At 38.9% G+C, this 21,764-nt stretch overlaps 1 protein-coding gene across 1 annotated transcript in view; it reads right to left on the reverse strand.

Moving 5' to 3' along the window:
* Positions 1 to 21,764, reverse strand: part of STK39 (serine/threonine kinase 39) — a 293,026-nt gene that overhangs the window by 8,992 nt on the left and 262,270 nt on the right. The window contains exon 17 of the mRNA XM_001102299.5: positions 1,479 to 1,543. Coding sequence (XP_001102299.3) covers positions 1,479 to 1,543 — 65 coding nt within the window. The remainder of the gene's footprint in view (positions 1 to 1,478; positions 1,544 to 21,764) is intronic.

Genomic DNA, 21,764 nt, shown 5'->3' on the forward strand with positions numbered 1-21,764 from the left:
GGTGCAGGAAATGGAGATGCAGGGAAGAGGACAGAATCCAGAGAGAATTTAAGAAACATATAAGCCGATTAGGAGATGAGGGAGAGTTTTACATTATTCTTATGGTTTACCTAGAGACTGTACAGCGGCTGTTTTCACAAAATCTTCAGTAGTAGGAAAGGGCCAGGGTTACTGTTCCACTTTCATAATAAAATAAGAAAAGTCCTGCATGAGAGTTTCAGACTCTTATCTCTGTTTGCATGTAAGAAATTAGGAAAATGTTCTGGAGGTGGTATTAAAAAAATGAATAAAGGGACATACATTGGCTTGAAATACTGACACAGGATGCCATTTTCTTATCAATATACTCTCATATTAAAACACACACACACACACACACACACACACACACACACACACACACACATTAAGAGGCGACAGTGTCATCCCAAACTAGAAGAGGGATTTTCCCATTTGTTAACCTAGCACTCTACATCTGAATAAAATGTTACTTTCTTATCAAAGCAAAAAGAATTCCTTCAGATATATCTTTTCTGTGAAAATCTTTGTGTTTTTCTTTTATCACACAGCCTAGCTATCTAAAATTAGATGGGAAGCAAGACCCAGAAAGTTAATTAGCACTAGGCTCACATTTACTGTAACTAATCATTTAGCATTTTTGGTCACCCACATTTTCCATTTAATTTCACAAATATAAAAAAGATCATCAATGTATGTTGTGCACAGCAAAGTGTTGGCCATCTAGATCTAAAATTGCTTCTGGGATTCTGACCAGCCTTTCATAAAATTAACTTGTGATTTTTAAAATGTACTGTTTGCTAAAACTTTTTGGAAAATGGTCACTTTGGACTATCTGGATTTCTCTCCATTTCTGACCACCCAGGATGTCCAGTACTCTGTATCTCTGTGGCCACCTAGTACTTAAGTTTAAAATCTACTAGTGCAGAATAACTGTTGAAATATCTCCTTTCTACAAAAATCTGCTACTGTGATTTGAAATGTGGAAGTAAAATGTTGTGTCTTTGCTCGCCAGCCTTAAGTTGTTCTACAATTGCTTCCAATTACCTAAACCATTTCTACAACAATCAGCCTCTATTTTTAAAAGTTAGAACCACTTGGCTTTTGTCTTAGGAAAGCTTTATTAAGAGTGTTGCTTTGAATTCAGTGTAATTTTGTCTTAATGGTCAAGTTGCGATACAAACTGTAAGCAAAATGATCTAGGCTTCTCACATGGCCACTCTTAGTCAAAGGTGTGATGATAAAAGAAAAAGCTATGCTCATAGAAGAGGAAATTTCCAGTTACAGTCAGAAACTGTTCCCTAATGTTGCAGAGTCAAATGTTTCCAAATGCAAAAATTGATTCTAAAAGAAAACAACAGCAGCAAAATTACAGAGTAGGTTATTAAACTAGATTATTATTCCCTGCTGGCACAGCATGGCAAAATATTACCTCCTTCTTTCCATAACTTTCCACTTACCAACTTAAATGTCAATGTTTTTAAAGCTTTGGGATCATCTACAATCTTCTGTAAATTAGCAGCCACTGTAAAACACAAACATAGAGAGAAAGTGTTCAAATTATTTCTAGTAACACTGGATTTTCACACCAGTGACTCAGAAAATTTGACTAATGATGCAATAAATTGCAAAATCATTTCTTTCATAAACATTGCAAAGTCCATATAAATGACCAAATTACTCTTACAGATATTTTCTACAACAACTGATATTATTTCAGCAATCTTGTATCTATGCACATCTGAATTAATCACTATATGTCAACTCCGCATTTCATATAATAAAATCTGAAATTACTTTCTAATGGAAAGTAGAAATGATAGCAACCCCCAGTGTTTCTGCCACTTGGCTTCTCTAAATATTCATTACTAAGAAATGTATTAGCCAGGAGAGGGCAGTACAAAACAAAGAGGAGAGGTAGTGGGGAGAAAAAACAAAAAACAAAAAAAACCAAACATTTCTCTGGAAATAGAAGGTCAGCACATTTGAACCCCTGTCCTATAAATTCACTCAATTCTCTGAACCCATTTTTATCAAGGCAACAAAATACCGTGGATAACCTCTACAACTCAAGCGCATGTTTTAAGGCTTTCAGAGCACAATGATCTGTCAAACCAGGGAAGTGCCACCTTGAATAATAGCCAAGTTCACTGAACAGGGTCAAGCACTAGACTAGAGGCTGTCCGGTTGGAGCTCAGTGCTGTAGATATGTTTTCAGTATTAGCTGGATTCACTGGAGATCTGTCCTTGTTCTCCACGATGTAATGATCTATCTGATACCCCAGTAGAGAAGTCAGCTTTTCCTGCTTACTCCACTGGCTCAGGGTACTGCTAATGAACAGAATTATCAAAAGGTAATGTAGATGGAAACTTAAAACTTACTTTTTCCATATCCACACCTGAAGTATAAAGTCCTGAAAGTCAAATAAGGGCTACTGCTTAGGGAAGGAGAAGTTACTGCTGAAGAAATTATGGGAGAATATCCTGTTTGTCGTTTTTATTTTTTTTATGAGTAAAATTATCTGCTGCTTCAGTAGTTAAGATATTGAAAAGTTATCTGAATTTTTTAAGATAAAAAAATTTAAGATAAAATAGTAAACATATAAGTATTTTGAGAAAAGGGTTTCAAGTAGAAAATTTATAAGTAGAAAGTAGTAAGAAATCTGTGCAAATTTTAATTTTCTCTAAGGTCGACTGACAACAACCTAGATACATGGATTTTCTGCAGATTAGTTTATTTCATTTAATCCATCAGCTGCAGAGGAGAAAAAAGAAAAATTATGTACTCAATATGGCCTATTTCTCTGTATAAACCATAATTGCAAGCATCATTTTATCTTCATTTGTTGCCCTTTTAATACTTCCATTCTGAGTGATCTGCAGTTTCATTTTTACCAACACTCCTCCCATCCACCTCCTCTCTCCTCTTTCTTTTGCCCACAAACGCAAGCACACACATATCAGGTATACCCCAGGGCACCAATTCCAGAATAGTTATTCTGGCAAAGCTTCCTGTGGCCTTTCAACCGTTTTCTGAACATATTTTAGACACTAAAATCATCAAGGCATTTATGCAAGAAACATTGGCTCATGGAGTGCAAAGCTCTGCCGTAAAATCCTGTCCACCAAAGCCAGTATTTATCATGTCAGGGCATTCTGACTATATGCAAATCACAGCAAATGAACACAGTACCCATTTTCTTAAAACATAAAAGTGTTCTAATAGTTCCTCTGATTTGGGCTGATTTCATGAGTGGCCATAAATTCTTCGCATAAATTTCAGTCCTTTCATTAGAGTTTCTCGGTTAATGTGGATGATTTACTGCCTTGTTCTGGGTCATCTGTTTCCAGTCCGCTCTCTAATGTTCAGTCAAAAGCAGAGGTCCAGCCTACACTAATTCACAACCCTCTCTCCAGTGTACACGTATATATACGAGGGCCAATTTCCAGGGAATGTGTCAAGCAAGTTGGAGACTGAAGGGCAAGATGGAGCTGCTTGCATCTTAAACAATCATCCCAGAAATCACGCTCCCCAATTGTGAGTCTCACACCTTTGGGACATTAAAAATTCAAATTCTGTCTTCAGCTCAAAGCAAAAATAGCAAAACTGGCCACTTACCTGATTACTTATCCCAGCTGCTAGGCTTATTTTCAATTTGGTTGATTCTAATTTGTTGTAAAGTGCTATAAAACACCTTCATTTAACTGACATCACATAAAATTCAGGGTGATGCTAATTTTTTTTCCAGTAGCAACGCTCATTAAAAAGATGGGTGTCACTGTTTCCTCCCATCTCCTGACTGTGCACCTGGATTTCGAAAATAAAAATACTCCTTACCTGGAACGTGAGCTGAGAAGGAAGGGCTGGGTAGGGCTGGCTGTTGCTTTAGAGCTGCCTGAGCCTGTGCTGAGAACACCGACCTTTGTGTTGTAAGACACTCGAGTTTCTAGAAAATATGGGGTGTCTGAACCCTGCTTGCTCAGTAGCCACTGACTCATTTCAAATCCCTCTTGGTTTTCCCAAATAAAACTCATGCCCTTTGGTTTCTGCCGCAGACACTGTGCTATCTTCTTTGAACTAGTCCCTCCCTTCCCAGCCCACACTCTTTCTCTGTTATTTGGGCAAACAGGGACAACAACAATATGCACTGAGGCCCTCAAGGACTGTGGCCCTCAAGCCCTGTCACTATGGCTTTACCAACACTCCTCCCACCCACCTGTCACTACAGGGTATCTTTGTGGGAACAATGAATTTTTTTTCTATTTTTTCGTTTCTCTGTATCACACTTTAGGCTTGAATACCTGTCAGGGCTGGAAGTTTCTAGTTACTTTTTTGTTTTTGGAGAACATTTGGCCTAAGGTATGACAAGTATTGTTGTTTATGAAACTGTAACAGTATCATTAACAGCCACATGGAAAAGACGCTGATGCTCGGTACCTCCCTGAATCTAAACAGAGAAGGAAATAAGATCATCCTGGGGGTAATCCACTGGAGGCAAGGCAGCAGAGCCGACACTTTTTTGGCAAACTAAGTCAGGCATTCTCCAGACACTGTTTTCTGTATACATTCCTTGCACTATTCAAATTCTCCACATTTTTTAAATGTAATTTCAACTTTTGTTTCAGCTTCAGGGGTTCGTGTGCGGGCTTATTACCTAGGTGTATTGTGTGATGCTGAGGTTTGGGGTATGACTGATCCTGTTACCCAAGTACTGAGCATAGTACCCAGTACTTTTTCAACCCTTGCCTCCCTCTCTCCTTCCCCCTCAAGTAGGCCCTGGTGTCTGTTCCCTTCTTTGTATCCATGTGTACTCAATGTTTAGCTCTCACAAGTGAGAACATGAGGGATTTGGTTTTCTGTCCCTGTGTTAATTCACTTAGGATAATGGTCTCCAGCTGCATCCATGTCGCTGCAAATGTTAAGATTTCGTTCTGTTTCATGGCTGTGTGGTATTCTGTGCTGTATATGTACCACATTTTCTTTACCCAATCCACTGCTGATAGGCACCTGGGTTGATTTGATGTCTTTGCTATTGTGAATAGTGCTGTGATGCACATACGCATGTGTGTGTCTTTTTGGTAGAACAATTTATTTTCTTTTGGATACACACCAAGTCATGGGATTGCTGGGTTAAATACTAGTTCCGTTTTAAGTTATTTGAGAAATTATTCACATTTTGACAGTTGGAAAAATAAGTTATATATGACATTTACAGTCTACATCTATATTCTGAGTAATTAGTCAAAAGATACACTTTTTCCTGAGGTACCAGCTTATTTCACACCAACCCCATGTTCTGGTGACAGTGAGTTAATTCACTTAATTTTAGCTGTTTCCAAACACAAGCTATGGGGAAAAGACAACCAATGAACACGGAGTCTAATGTACTACTTCCAACAGTAAAAAATTTCTAACATTAGACAAAAGCATGGTCTTGGGTTACCTGACAAGGTGATGACTTCAAAATATTGTTTTATCCAAAGAGACACCCTGAATAGATTGATGCAGAAAGGCAGCATGAGATTGCAAAGAAAGAGACAATCCAAGCTCTAAGTAAGGAGAAAAGGAGATGGTATGAGGGTAGGTTTCTTATGGATACTGCTAGAACAGTAATATAAAATTAACATTTTATTTTAATTAGATTTCTTTGAAATACAGCCACACATACAGAAAACTTACTAACTCAGTTTGGGACAAAATAAAAGATTCACCCCATTATTTTCCCTAAACCTCCAGGCTCTCATCTTCGTGGGATGCACTGTAGCACAGTGTATAAGAACCTGAATTCCTGAGCCAGGGTGCCGGGGTTCAAATCCTCCTCCTGCTCACAGCTGTGTGACCTTCCTGAATGAAGTTCACTTAGCCTCCTTTTTGTGCTCAAGGCCATGCATTGGTCATTGTTGAAATGAAGATATTAATGGTGCCTACCTGATAGGGTTTGTTTTGAGGATTAATTAACACACATAAAGTGCTTAGAATAATGCTTGATGTATAGCAAGCGGTTAATAAATTATTCCTCTCTGCTCTGGACAATGGCAATATCTTATCTGGTTTCCTTGCCTTCTGTCTTACCTGCTGAGAGCCCTCTTTCTCATACTCACCAGAGTTACTGGAGAACCTAGATTGAGAACTGGAGTGTGTTACCTCCTTGAGCAATGCTGTTTAACTATTTCCATCAACTTCGGGATAAAGTCCAAATTTTTAACATGGTCAATGAGAGCCTCCATGGTCTGGCCTTGGCTAACCACTCCAGCTTATCTTTTGCCATTTCCTACCCTGAATCTTCCCAGGAAAGGCTCTATAACTCCATTATCCTCCAGCTCTCTATCCCTGCTCTTATCATCATGTACTGAAATAATCTGTCACAGATCTGATTTCCTCGCTAGATTCAAACTCTGAAAACCCAGAAAAAATTGTATTCATCTTTGTAAAACATTCATCTTTGAAATATATCCACATATGCAGAAACCGATGACTTCTTACCACCTCCATTGCTGCTCCCCAAGTGAGACTACCACAAACTTGCCACTAGACTCGTCCAGTAGCCTGTGGTCTCACTGCTTCCACCCCGGTCCCTCCATGGCCTAGGCTTCAACCAGAGGGCAGGGGAGGCTTCTAACATGTAGACAAACCATGTTACTTTTCTATTCAAAACCCTCTGTTGGCCTTCCAGCTCTGAGTAACGCCATGGTCTCTACAATGGTCTACCAAACCCACCTGATAAGGCCTCCTGCTCCATCTCTCCTCTTATCCCTCACCACTCTCTCCCTCCCTGCTCCTGCTCCAGCCACAGAGCTTCCATGCTGACCCTGGAGCATTTAGGGCAGGGGCTGGCCCAGAACCTCTGCACCTGCCATTCCCTCGCCCGGAAATGTTCCTCCTCCACAACTCCATGACTGCCTCCCTCCCTTCCTTTCAGTTTCTCCTCAAATGTCCGTGGCTACCCTATTAACACACCCCACCACCCCCTCACTCTCTCTTTACCCAGAATTTTTCTTTCTCACAGCACTTACCACCTCCTAATATGCTATATATTTATGCATTATTTTTGGATGTGGCCCTTTACCTACTCCACATACCCAGAAAATGAGCTCCAATGAATACAGGAACTGTTTTGTTCACTACTATGTTCCCAGTGCCTGACACAGACGGATATCAATCTGTATTGAATACATGAATAAATGGAAAAATGAATCTTTGTGACATCAGTGCCCAGTACAATGTCTAGTACACTGTATTTGGTAAATATCCTCAAGGCCTTCTCCCCAGACACAAGCTCACAAAAGTACGTATACAATTTAGAGGATTCTAAGACACTAAGAATCCCACATTGAGACTCTCTGAAAGAAGAATTATTCCTGTTTTGGAAAGTTTCTACAAATATTTGTCTCCTAAGCAATAATCCGATTCATTTGCCCTGTTACGGAAAAGTAAATATGGCCTGAGAAAGACTCTGTACTTCTATATTTGAGTCCTTGTGGATGAACTGCAACCTAACTTACTAAGTAGACAAGATTGAAAACCTCACTTAGGAGTATGAGCCTGTAACAATCCCTGAGTCCTGGCCAATCTCAGCAGCCATACTTCAACGAGTCATACACTGCTGGGTGTTCAAACTGTGTTCAAATAAGGCTAATGCCAAGCTGTAGCCAATCCAGTTGTTTCTGTACCTCACTTCTGATTTCTGTATGTTACTTTACGTTTTTTGTCCATAAATTTGTCTGACCATAAGGCACCCCTGGAGTCCGAATCTGCTATGATTCTAGGGGCTGCCCAATTTGTGAATCATTCATTGCTCAATTAAACTCCTTTAAATTTAATTTGGCTGAAGTTTTTAACAGATGGTGTCAGAAGTGGGATCCGAAGAAGAGCTTCTAATGACTCCAGGAGCACTGAGTGAACATGCAAGGTAACTGCAGGACCCACTTGTATCCATTGATCTTTCGGAGCAGCTGGAGATTGTGGGTAAGTTCTCTCTTAGATTTTGGAGCTCCAGTGTTTTGGATTTGTGTTTTGAGCTCTCTGAGTTTCTTTGAGCAAATTTGAGCAAATTTCTGATCCAAACTGGGTTTGGAAGTCATGACAGAAACTGGACTGGGTCTAGGAATGGATTTAATCTGGTAACTAACTGGCCTGGATCCAGTTAGAGGCCTCTTACATCAGACTAGGTCAGAAAGAAAACTGGTAGCAAATGATAATATTGTAGGGGTGTACAATTTGTTTCTTAAAAATTTGTGGGCATTTTTGTGTTCTACCCCATTGTTTCATTTTTCTTGCGCACGTAGGTAGGAAAAAAACTATTGGTTTAGTTTATCAAGGGAACCCTAGAAGAAAGTCAGTATTTTAGGTAAAAATGAGATTCTTAATTTCTGAAAAACTGACTTCCTTCACGCTTACACATTAGGCACAGAAAGCAGTGGAGTCTTACAGAAATGGCTCTTACTAAAGTTAACTTACTGTGGAATGTTCCGAATAAACAATGCATGGAAGTGCATTTAAAAATGAAAAGTTAAATCTGCTAATCTTTCAGCTTAGTTACTATCCCAATACAAAGGAAAAAGACTACAGCACCAATCGGCTGCCTTTGGATAAGTAATGGGGTACATTTTACCTGAGTAAAGGATAGGATTGGGTTAGAGGCCCTCCCCTCAGTAAAGTCTCTCTCGGTTAAAAATGGATTAAAGATGACAGGGCCCCATCAGGGGCAAGTTTGAGCCTTGTCAGTTCAATGTTGAGTGGCTGATGTCTGTGTTTTGTCTCACGTATTTCACTGTGGCCAGAACAAAAAATGTTAATTGGGTTACCCCATGCAACCCCTTGGGCAGCAACTTGCAAAACTGAGAGGCTTTTGCCTGTGGAAACAAACAAACAAAAAAAGACGATTTTCCTTTATGATGTGGCTGAGCCCCAGGGCTACATTGTGGCAAGCAAGGTCACTAGGGCTGCTCAGGGAAGGGGAACCCAGAACCTGGCATGTTGGCAAAAGGGTAAGAATTTCTTACCAGTCAGACTCTGGCCTCTCTCTGTGCAAACTGGTTAAATGAGTGGTAAAAGTCACCGTTTATCTCTCTGCAAAGTTTTACTTACTACAAAAAAAAAAAATTCTGAGGTTGACCTTGAGCTATAGTAAATCTGGTGTGTTCTGTGTGTCTTTCCGCCTTGTTCTGCCATAAAGAGGGGTATCTTAGGATAAAATGTGTGCCTAGGACCCCACAAGCCTGCTGTTGAAGACGGCCGAGCAAACTGGTCAGTTAGGTCCTTGGGAGCTTGACCTTGTAACCATGTGGCTTTGCATTCTCTTTTCACAATGGTGGCCTGGGTGCAGGGTTCAATTCCTGGCTTGGGAATGAGTACTTTCTGGTATGATAACTGGGTGGGCTTTACCATTTGTTTATTCTCTTCCCCTCCATGAACCATCTTAAATTTTCCTTTTTCTGAACACATTGGCCATTTGGCTAGCCAGGGTTGGGTAATACAAGATTTAAAAGGACTTTTTGTAAAAAAGTGCTATAGTTCAAAGTTAGCTTAATAAAAAGTAGATATTCAAGCTCTAACAGCCTGGGACTCCTTGGGAAAAACAGGAGGTGTCAGAGACCCTATTTGAAAAAAATCTGTTTTCTTTATGGAACTCCAGCAATTAGATATGGATAAATCTCCCTCAAAATCTAAGGGTCTCGTCTTTTTGGGATCCAGGATCTGGTGTAAAAATAGGATCGTTAATTTTTGGGCAGCTGTTTTGCCTTCCAGCTGTGCCAGGTTATTAGGGCCTAGAAACTGCACACTTTCCTAGCCCTGTTCTTCCCAGGACTCTACCCTAAAGCCAGTAATCCAATTAAAAAAATTTAAAACTGGCAAATAAAACATTTATCTGTGTAGTTATATATGTGTTGTGTGTGTAATGTTTATATAAAAGAGCTCTAATTAATTGGCTTTAAGAAACATAAGTGCTTAAATATTTTGTCAGAAAAGTAAAAACTGTAATGTCTTAGTTCATGTAACTTTAGTAATCTTTGGGAAATAAAAATGGCTTTAAAGATTATTGGTAAAATAAAGACATTTGGACTAAATTAGGCAGGTCAGATACTAGGTTTGCTAAACGCTTTAAGGTCATAAACTGCTTCTTACGCTTTTGAAATTGTTCAGTTTTCCTATTTTGGAGCATTAGATTCTAGATAAGGCCTGGGGACATGCGGAATTAGCCACGCCCCCTAGCTATGCAAAGAAGGTTATAAAGAAAATGGATTTTACACAAGAAAGGATCTTGTAAATTCTTGTCCTAAAGTAAAATAACTGGCTGTTTAAAAAGAGGGATGTTCAGGACAAGTCAAAATGTCCAAAACATGGTTTGTGTAAGTCGTGAAAAGATTTGTGAAAGAAAATTGATACATCAAAAGTTGCTGAGTTACCATTATAACACGTGATTGAGACTACTGAAAAAAACAGTTTTACACGCAAGGTGTGTGAGGAGAATGAAATTCGTTTTTGGTAAAAGACTGTAAGATGGCATAGGAATGTAAATTTTGCCTAATTTAGAGGGTTAAAGGATTGTTTTAAATTTAGTAAGAATAAGTTCAAGGTTTGAACAGTTGTGGAAAGTCTGTAAAAATTAATCATGTAAAAAAATTCTGTGTGTGAATATACTGACTAAATGTAAAGGTGTATTTTCTGTAAATTGAACACTGAGATAAAAGCACAAACAGGATTTTCTTAAAGCACTAATCTGCTCTTTAACAAAAATTTGTAAAGGGTTATAAAAGGTTTATGAGAAACTCACCTTACGGTTACACTGATTAAGATTGGGAAGGTTCGTCCATAAGGTTTTATTAAAAATTGGGGTAGACATTAATAGTACACTAATGCAAGGGTGAAATCTGACTTTCTCTCTTAAACAAATTTTCATGTAATATTAAAAGATAATAAAAGATTTTTGTTTGCCTTTTGAATAAACTACTGGAAAAAAAAAGAAGGCAAAGACAAGAGACAGACTGTTTGAAAAGCTAAGTCTTCCCTCTATCAACAAGTAAAGGTTTTGCCTTTAAAATTTTTTTAAGTCATCATTTTGGCAAAATGAATGACTTATGGTAACCTGGAATTCTATTTCATAATACCAAGTGTTTTAAAACTTTAATATATTTGATAACCTTTCCAAAATCAAATTTCAGCTTCAAAATGGTCTTTTCTGACCTCTAACTTTGAGATGCTACAGAGGGCCCCCAAAGCATCTAAAAGAAAGGCGAGCAATTATTTAACATGTTTAGCTACACAGGAAGCATTGTCAAAAATAATAAAGTTTAATCTTCTTCAGCTTATATTTTAGTGAATGATATTAATATATGTTCCAAAATTGTATGGGATTTCTAAAATTCTAATATGTCTGAGTATATGCTATCAATCATAATTATGGTTATTATGTTGTTATTGTAGACCACAGAAATAACTACATTTCTTTGTCAATTGTATTTTTAACTATAACTGTTTAAAGTCATTTCCATGGTTAAGTGCTTAATGCTGATGCAGTTTCTGAAAACTTCACAAGCATGCAAAATGCTAGAGTATAGTGTCTCTTAGGAGGTTCACGAAAGAATGGAAAGGACCCTAAAAGCACTCTTGAATACAGGTTTCTAATAACTTTACAATCACATCATTCAAACTGGGTAAGGATTCCTGGAATTTTAATGAAAAGACTGGGTTATAAAACTGCTAACTCAAGTAGAACAAAAATTTATTTCATAGTAAATCAGCTGATATTGAAATTGTTTAGATATAAAATTTGAAGGAACTCCATGATCTAAGTCAAATTACCTATGATAACCCATTAGTTATCAGTACTATTCACCTAATTTGGAGAAACAACTAGTATTCAAAAGTTAGAATGTCTAATGTTACTCATGGAGAACCATCATGGCCACCTTGTCCTTCCTGAGTCTTTAAAGCTTTTGTTATTAAAAGTTGTGCATTTCATGACTCATCATGGAAAAGATAAAATGCAAATAAATTACTCTTGGTTCACCTCAATTGAGTATTTGGTATCATATCCTAGGCAAACATGATTTCAAAGGCTGACCATTTTCATTCAGTTTTTTTCAGAGATGACAGTCTAGGCCACCCCAACCACATAAACCACTGAGACTAGCAGAGGAAATCTACAATAGAATGTAGATGATGGGGATAAGGAGTATCAGAGAGGCCTCAAGACCAGGTGTAAGGACTGTAACTCACACTACTAACCTTCCTCTTACAACTTCCCCCTAGGAAAAGAGATCAACCAATCCAGAAGAACCATTCCCAGGTGGATTCAAGTAGTGCAAAAGGTGGACTGTAGTGGATACTGTGGTGTGCTGCCCAGATCTTCTCTTCAGGAATGAGGCAACTATTCTGCCATCTGCTGGCATTATTGGTGGCTGGTAACCATCCAGTTTAGCTCTTCTTTGGGAATTCTCCATGGCCACAGAAAGCTGTCTCAGCCAAGGTCATGCCCTCTCTTCAAAGGCAGCCTGCATTCATGAATGACTGGTCATGATAGTAAAAAGACCCCAAGGCAGGACAATAGTAAAAATAGTAAAAAGTCCAACAGTAAAAAGGCCTCAAGGCAGGACAACGCTAAGGGTCATCTCAGCTTCATTCCTCCCTTTGCTGAAGGAGGCATTTGCTGCAGTTCAAACACAATTACTCTATCTGCCAAATTCTACTTCCTTTATTCCCTCACAGATGCTGATCTTGAAAGCACTCCTCAAAAACCTACCTGCATACAAATCTATGCCTCTCAATCTTTTTCCTCAGAAACCCTAAAGACTCTGCATATAGGGAAGGACACAGTATAGTCACCTTAGAAGGTATTTCTCATGATCAAATTTATGAAAGTGCAAATAATAATTAAAAGTAGTGAGTATACTACATGCAGTTTTTCCTGGGATTTCACTTACTAGAATTCTGGATAGTGAGAAAAAAAAGTGGTTAGAAAAAATTATAAAACTGCCTTTCCAAAAATTATTAAGAGGGAGATCTAATCTAGTCAATCTCTCCTCTTGCCTTTAGCTTTCAAGCTGCCTTAATTTTTTCTGGGCTTAGGCCAGCTAACTTTGGAAGATAGTTAGGTTATGTTAATAGTTTAAATGGCAACAGGCCTTCCCAGAAGCTCAACCACCTTTGTAAAGCTAATGAGAGACCACCAGGCTAGGGGGAGGAGAAGAGCCTGAATTCTGGTAAGGTGCAGAAATAAATGATTGCCAGCCATGCCTGTAGATAACATCACTACTGTAGATTGGCCTTTCGAGATTTTCAGGTTTTTTGCATGTCTGACGTCCATGACGCCACCTGGACCCGCCAAACTCTGCTCCTATGGCCCCACTCAGAAGCAAGTGAGCTCACGAGGACAGCTTTGATCCCCCTATGATTTTATCTCTGCCCCAACCAATCAGTAGCAAGCACCCATTTCTACCCACCTACATCCCTTCCTCCAAACGGCTTTCGAAAAACCCCCTAGCCTACAAGCCTTCAGAGAGACTGGTTTGAGGAACAATTCCTCCCACGTGGCATGGCCAGCCTCATATCAATTAAACGATTTTTATTATTTTTTTTTTTACTGCAATGCCGTGGTCTTTATTTGTGCAGTGGGCAGGAAGAACCCATTGGGGTGGTTACAATTCTAGGAATGTTACAGGTACTATGGATATGCAGACTTTAAGACTAAAATGTCAAACAGACTTGAGTATTAGTATTATTTACATATAGAAGGGATATATGAGAAATAAAGAAAACATAGAAATACACCTGCCATTCTCCTTACAGTTCAGGTAAGTTCCAGTTTATTAGTATTATTCGGTCATAGTGCAAATGTCTGATTCAGTTTGGCAAAACAAAACTGGCTGATACTGAATCTGTTCTTTAAAACATTACCATAAAATTGGTATTGTGATCCTGAATTTCCTTTAATGTGTTTAAGGTACAGTTTTATGAACTAGCTGACAGGGTGGTAATGGGAAGTGTCCAATAATCATTATGTTATGGGAAGTGTCCAATAATCATTATGTTATTATTGCTCATTTTGAAAGCAATGAAAAGGTGTAATCAATAAAAATGTATCCTCATGTAGCTTACAGAGGTGATGTACTGGTAAGCTTATAGTTTAATTCCTCTTCAGGATAAGGATGAAAAAAGTAGAAATAAAAATACTGTATGAAAAATGGCTAAACTTGAAGTAAAGTCATGTTTACCAAGAATACTCAAAATTCATCTGAGTTGAAGGTAAGAATTAATTTACTTGCTTTGGAAAGAAAAAAGTGGGGTAGGGGGAACTGTTGACTGGCAGCCACAGCTGTTGAAAAGTACTTTGTTTCTTTGAAAACGATTAAGAATTCTATAGGTGTCTTAACCAGGGGTTTTCAGTCTTGGAACCCTCTGAATTGTAGGCAAAACTTTGTGTGCACATTTCTGGGTAGAGGGTGTGTGGCTGTAACTGCCCAGTGGGTTCACCTTGGCCACTGCCCAGACAGAGCCAATTTATCAAGACCAGGGGAATTGCAATAGAGAAAAAGTAATTCACAGAGTTGGCTGTGTGGGAGACTGGAGTTTTATTGTTACTCAAACCAGTCTCCTACAAGCATTTCGGGTTGGGGTTTTCAAGGAGAATTCTGAGGAAGGGGCTTGGGAAGTGAGGAGTGCTGACTGGTTGGTTTAGAGATGGAATCACTGGGGGTTGAAGTGAGGTTGCTGTCTTCTGTCCCTGGGTGGGATCACAGAACTCATTGAGCCAGATTACTCGTCTGGGTGGTGCCAGCTGCTGCACTGAGTGCAGGGGCTGCAAAATCTCTCAAGTGCTGATCTTAGGTTTTACAATAGTGATGTTATTACCAGGAGGAATTAGGGGTGGTTCAGACTCTTGGCAGCCAGAGGCTGCAGGGCCCCTAAACCGTTAATTTCTAATCTTGTAGCTAATATGTTAATCCTATAAAGGCAGACTGTTTCCTAGGCAAGAGGTGGTTTTTTGGGAGGTGCAGGGGAGAGGGCTTTAACTCTTAAACAAAATTTTCAGAGTTCAACTATAAACTAAACTCCCTCCCAAGGTTAATGGCCTACTCCCAGGAATGAACAAGGACAGCTTAAAGGTTAGAAGCAAGATGGAGTCAGGTCTGATCTCTTCCACGGTCATAATTTCCGCAAAAGTGGTTTCAGGGCATTTACTAGATTATCAGTGGGGCCATGTCCTTTGAAATCTTTAACAATTACTTTCCTAAATACTTCCTAACATCTTTTCTTATACTAATGTAAGCAGCTTAGGGGTGAGGCTTTTTGTCTGTTTGCTTAATAGCCTTAACTGAAGTATAACTAACCTATCTCGAGCTGCATGTTTTTCCAGTGTGAGTTTGAACATGTGTACACACTCATGAAACCATCACCACAATCAAGATAATGAATATATCCATCAGTTTTCCTGTGTCCCTTTGTAATTCCTCCCACCTTCCTCTTCCTGATCCTCTGCCGTCTCCAGGAAACTACTGATCTGTTTTCTGTCACTATAGATTAGTTTACGTTTTCTAAATGTTACACAAGCAGAATCATCTAGTACCTACTCATTTTATCTAGCTTCTCTCACATAATTATTTTACTTAGCAATAAAAAGGAATGAATTATTGATCATGATTATTTTTTATTGATCAATAAAAAATATGATCATGATCCATGATGGAACATGATCAATAATTCATTCCTTTTTATTGCTAAGTAGTATTCCACTGTATGCTATACCAGTTTGTTTACATATTCACCTCTTGATGAGTATCTGGGTATTTGTGAGTTCTGCTGTTACAAACACAGCTGTTATTAACAATCATGTACAAATCTTTGTATAGATACACATTTTCTTTTTGCTTGGGTAGGTAGATACCTAGGAGTAAAATGGCTGGATCACATGAGAGAAGTATTTTTAATTTTGTAAGACACTACCAAAATATTTTCCAGAGTGATTGTACCATTTTTACATTCCCACCAGCAGTGTATGAGAGTTCTAGACATTAGAACTTACACACTTGCTAACACTTAGTATGGTCAGTCTTTAATTTTAGCCATTCTAATAACTCTGTCGTGGTATCCTGTAATAATTTTACTCTGCATTTCTCTATCTTTTCATGTGCATATTTGGTGAAGTCTTTTTAGGGCTACTTTCTGACAATAAAGGTCTTAAACATTCCCATAAATACAAGTATAGTTTTGCGGAATTAGGCAGAAGGCTCTTTCTAAAAAGAAACAGAAGTCTTTATTAGGAAAACATAGGTGTTTCTTAATCCGAGAGGTAAAACGTTCTAAGAGTGCCTATCAGGCATTCTTGCAGGTCATCCAGTAGATGAATAAAACATACATAGAGGCATCAGGCATAGCTCAAGCAGCATCATTCTGCATCTTGCAAAGTGTGCTAGAGCCTTCTTGTACAGTTCAGAAACCTTGACTCTCTTCTACGGATTTTAAAAGTATTGGTCATGAGTTTGAATATAATTAAACAAAGGAGAAGAGGAAATGATCACATCATGGAGGGAAGAAGTGATATGACACAGGGAATCCATTCAACTTTGATTTCTAGAGGCACAAAGCAAAGTCTTCCCAGGTCTCTTCTGTCTGTAGCAAGAAGGTTTTATTTACTTATGCTACATGTCTGGATGCCAAGAGTTTTATATCCAGCAGCACATTCTGGAAATATTAACAAGACGATATGCATATAAGTCAAAATACTCTAGGACTCTAATGACAATCTCACAACCACTGTTGAGGGGAAGGCTCACATGTAGCTAGTACTACAAATTAAAACAGTGGGCCAAATGTTCTGCAATATAGTCTATGTATAAGACCAGAAATAATTTGTGTCTCTTTCAATGCATATAATCACTTGATTAAAAAACAAACGCTTACGGAAATAAGCTTCAAGTTCTCTTTATGATCTTGTCACATGAACCATGTGAATTCCAGAAAAGTTCTAATCAGTCACAAGAAATATGCCAAAGGAAAAGAAAAGGCAACACATAACTTCACAGGATCAACTTTTTTGTACAGTCACTCTCACTTTACTTTGATCCGTTTTATAGAGAGGTGCTTTGATAGTCACCTATTAATAGGACACACACAGCTTGAGATTTAACCTAGTGGCTTCTGGACTGGGAAAAGCTTTGGAAAAGTTAAAATTAATGAGACAGTAAATCTACGGATATCAGGAACACTACCTAAATTACGGGCCAACGCAGCCAACTGAGGCAGAGCCATCTGGTGTAAGCACAAAGCCCAGGGAAACCGCAAGGACTCTGAGCCCAGCACATGGTGGCAGTCTTCCAAGCAGAGGCTCTCTCACACATGTGGCCAGTCACGTGGAGGAGGAGGGAGCTAAGCCTCTGTTTATATTATGCGGCACTGCTCTGGGGAAGGACATCCACTTCATTTCTTGTTTTTTTTAAATGTGTAGTAATTTCCAAAACCTTTAAAGTAAAGGTTTTATCTTCATTACTTCTTCTTCTTCTTTTTTTAATGTGTAGTAATTTCCAAAACCTTTAAAGTAAAGGTTTTATCTTCATTACTTCTTCTTCTTTTTTTAATGTGTAGTAATTTCCAAAATCTTTAAAGTAAAGGTTTAACAGCTAGTGAAAGGTGCAGAGTAACAGAGAGTAATTCACTTCTTGAATAATAAGAAATCAAATCAATTCATGGATGTGAACTAAGACCTCACTCTAGGTTAGGCCACAGAGTAAAAAAAAAAAAAAAAAGGAAAGACTTGAAATCTAATCCTGTTCATAGTATTTAATATGAGACTTTAGAAAATCACCTTCTTTGTGCCTTAGATCAGTGAAAACTCAAAGTAGCCAGTTGCCAAAACATTCGTTGCAGGTCCACATGAGGTATGGAGTGTGCACCAGAACGTAAGTCAACCATTGCTTCCTTCATTGAGAAAGTCTTGCTACCAAGAAAAAAAGTCAGCTGAATTGTACAACGTGCTTAATAATGTAGCTGGTTGACAGTGTGGCTCAAGCCAGTACATGGATCACACTGTAAGTGGCACTGCTCTAGACTTTTCCCCAAGTAATATTATCCTGCTCTTCTTCCTTCTACCATTCTTAATGGATTGGTTTGGATCAAGTATAAGAAAACTGACTGAGTATTTTATATAGTTTCTCTAACAAGGTAAAATGTTTAAAGGGAACTTTTTGCAGAAACTTCACAATCAGTGGTAGAAGAAGAGAAGAATTCTAGGAAAGTGGAAAGAACTTACGGAATACAAAAAAATCAAATGCTTCATTAAAAAGTTTCTTGTCCCAGTGTCATATTCAATTTAACATTTGTCTTGTATTTTAAATTTTTCAACAAATTATTATTAACTGCTGCAAGAAAATAAGCTGGGATGGGTTTGGCTGACTTTTACTTTGTACCTCCAGCTTCAAATCTTATTTCCCCGTGCAAAGGTCTCATTTTAACACATGATTAAATCTCAAAGATCATCCCAATAACCTTCTCCTTCCTCCACCCCTCCCACAGCCACTGCCATCATCCTTCTTCTGTGATCCAAGGTAAGTCACACCTCTCCTTGAAAGACAACATACAGAGATCTTGCAGATGACATAAGGGGTGGCATGGGCAGCTAACTGTTTCTAGTTAGGGTGCTGGTGGCAGAAATATTCAGTGCTGATGTCCTTGCCAGGAAGTTGAGGTACTGGCTAGTAGAGCTGAGACCCACTGGGCAGCCTGCAAGATACAGCTGGTGAAGTCATTGTGAATTGAGAGGTTAGTCAACACGAAATCTGTATACTAAGTTAAAGCCTAACAGTCCTGCCACAGGACACAGAGAAGTCGGCTTGAACATTCTTGTTATAGGCATCCCAATATTTGTTGTATGGTATAAGTCTACAACTATTTATTTATTTTTTTGATTAGTCATCCTTTTAGTTTGCATTAAACCCTTGTGACACCCATGAGCTTTCAAAAAGTGCATTCAAATACAAAAAATTTAAGTGCTGAATTTATTTTCTCCAGAAAGGCATGTAACTCACATAAAATGTCTGTCAATATTTTCCACCCATCTTGGAGGCTACAGTTATAGCACTGATCCCTCCAAAAACAAGAGACACAAGTTGGCGGACGAAGCATCAGAATCTCCTTCAAGAGGCAGCACTACTTTTGATAGGTTATTCCTTAAGAAGGCGATGTAACAGGCACAGCTGCAGGAGGTATGTTTATATCACTCTGCAAGAGGTGCCTTTTTTATTCTACACTCTCAGAAATGCCCTAGTTTGGATGATAAATTGATGTGGTCACTCTCCTTACAAGGGAGCTGGACTGAGGCTCCTTCACAGTAGACTCATCTGTCACCTCTAGATTCTCAGTCATTACCCAACACTGAGCTGGCATCTAATAGGCACTAATGAATTAACAAATGAAAGACTTGGGAGTAGCTGGTAGCCAAGAATAGGAAGTACTTTTTCAGAAGCTGCTATTTTCCCCCCACAAAGATGAAGATAGGTAGAGCTGATCAGGGTAAAGGAAAGCTTGTCTTCAGATCTCCAGCTTTCACTTTATGTTACCCCATCTCACAGAAGTAATCTTCCTAACTTTATTAGATGCTTAAAAGATTCTTTCCCTTCTTAAACTAGTAAAGGCCAACGTAGCACAAGGACAGACATGATCTATTTGACTCACTGCTGTACACCTGATATTGAGCACAGTATCTAGCTCTTAGGAGGTATACATAAATAATTATGGAATGGATGAATGAAAATAACCTAGCAGCATATTTTTGTTGAGGATAATATGTTAACTCTTCCAGGCATCTGCAATTAAACTTAAGCCTTAAACTTTCATTATGGATAGAAGAATGTATTTCATAGCATAGAAATGATAGGAAATAGGCCAGGTGCAGTGGCTCGTGACTGTAATCCCAGCACTTTGGGAGGCTGAGGCGGGCGGATCACCTGAGGTCAGGAGCTTGAGACCAGCCTGACCAACATGGTGAAACCCTGTCTCTACTAAAAATACGAAATTAGCTGGGTGTGGTGGTGCATGTCCGTAATCCCAGCTACCTGGGAGGCTGAGGCAGGAGAATCGTTTGAACCCAGGAGGCAGAGGTTGCAGAGAGCCGAGATTGCGTCATTGCACTCCAGCCTGGGCGACAAGAGTGAAACTCCATCAAAAAAGAAAAACAAAAAAGTTAAAAGAAAAAGAAAAGGAAGAAAGGAAAGAAAGAAATTATAGAACATAGATACTAGTGGTGATGAAATTATTCTCCTTTATTGGGGAAAGGAGGGATGGAGCCTCTCTCAGTTCCTAAAATTTGACTATTAAGAGTTTAGGCATGCTAGTGTGCCTTCTGATCCAGGTGCACTGAACTGGAGACATCCTCACCCGTCCCTTCTGCAGTCTATCTCTCTGACACTGGACGCTGGGGATGTAGCAGCACTCTCTGTAACAGATCACTCCTATCCTGACAGCAGGCCCCGGTCTTTCCCCCTCAACTGAAACACGGATTTAAGGTGGGTCATCCTACCTTTCTGTGCCTGCTCCCATTCCAACTTGAATACACAAAGCCTTCTGGATCCTAATTCCTGCTATTTCCAACTCTCCAAGGGAGGTACACAGTAGTACTTATTCAAGATCTTCAGATTATACATTTTATCATGAGAAAGCTTGTGAGGAAACGACAGAGAACGTGGCCCCTCTGTGCTGGGGGTTAATGCTGGGGAGGTGAGCAGGATGGCATGGTGAGCGGTTGCACAGGAGGAAATTCAAGCTGTTGCCTATTAACATCCATGACTTACTTTTTAAGCAGGTGTGTGTTCTAATATGTGGACTATGGTTATTCAGTTATTAAATGAATTCCTATAAGTATAGGCCATAAATTGGTGTTCCTATTAGATGCTGGGGAGATATAAACAGAAGTAATGCAAATCTTGCCTTGCATCTCATACAGGCAGATTCATACACAAATGATTACAACACATTCTCATGAGTGCTGTTGGAGGGGCAGGAACAAGGTGCAACATCAGCACAGAGGCAAACCACCTGAGAGTTCTGGGTAGAATTCCAGGAGGAGGCAACACTTGATCTATGTCTTAAATGAGGAATGGGAGCTTGCTGGGCGAGTGGGAGCATTCCACACAGCCAAAGAGCATGTGAGACACAGAGCAAGTCTGAGAGCTGCACTGAAGCAGTCCAGCGTACAGAAGCGAGGCTGAAGCTCAGGATCAGGGACAGAGATGAGGACGCTGGTGGAGGCCAATCATCTAGCTCTTGTCCACCTAAAAGCACAGACATTCTATCATAGCAAATGAGTTTTAATAGGACACTAGTTAGTAATGACGTTTATACATGCTAAAAAATGTTAGTGTTTATATCAAAGTTTGGGGAGGAAAATATAAAATTTTGGTTTGGCTTTGTAAACATAAAATTTTTTTAACAGTTGTGTGATTTGCTGATTGGGACTGAACATATTAATAAGTCAAATTAACTTTTAAAAATACATTTAAAACAATAAAGTTTTGTATTATGTTATTGAGAATGTTAAATAATATTATAATAGGTCAAATTAACTTTTAAAACACATTTTCAAATGAAAAGCTTTATGCACATACAGCCAGTCTTCATGAACACCATCCATATAAAATGATGTTCTCACATAGAATGTAAAAAAATTAATGAAGTACATTGCCAGGATTAAGACAAATTAAAGTGGACATTACAGTACCTGGCTTTAGTACTCTCATGTAGGCAGCTCTGCCACATA

Source organism: Macaca mulatta, chromosome 12 (assembly GCF_049350105.2).
Source record: "Macaca mulatta isolate MMU2019108-1 chromosome 12, T2T-MMU8v2.0, whole genome shotgun sequence".
Lineage (NCBI taxonomy): Eukaryota > Metazoa > Chordata > Mammalia > Primates > Cercopithecidae > Macaca > Macaca mulatta.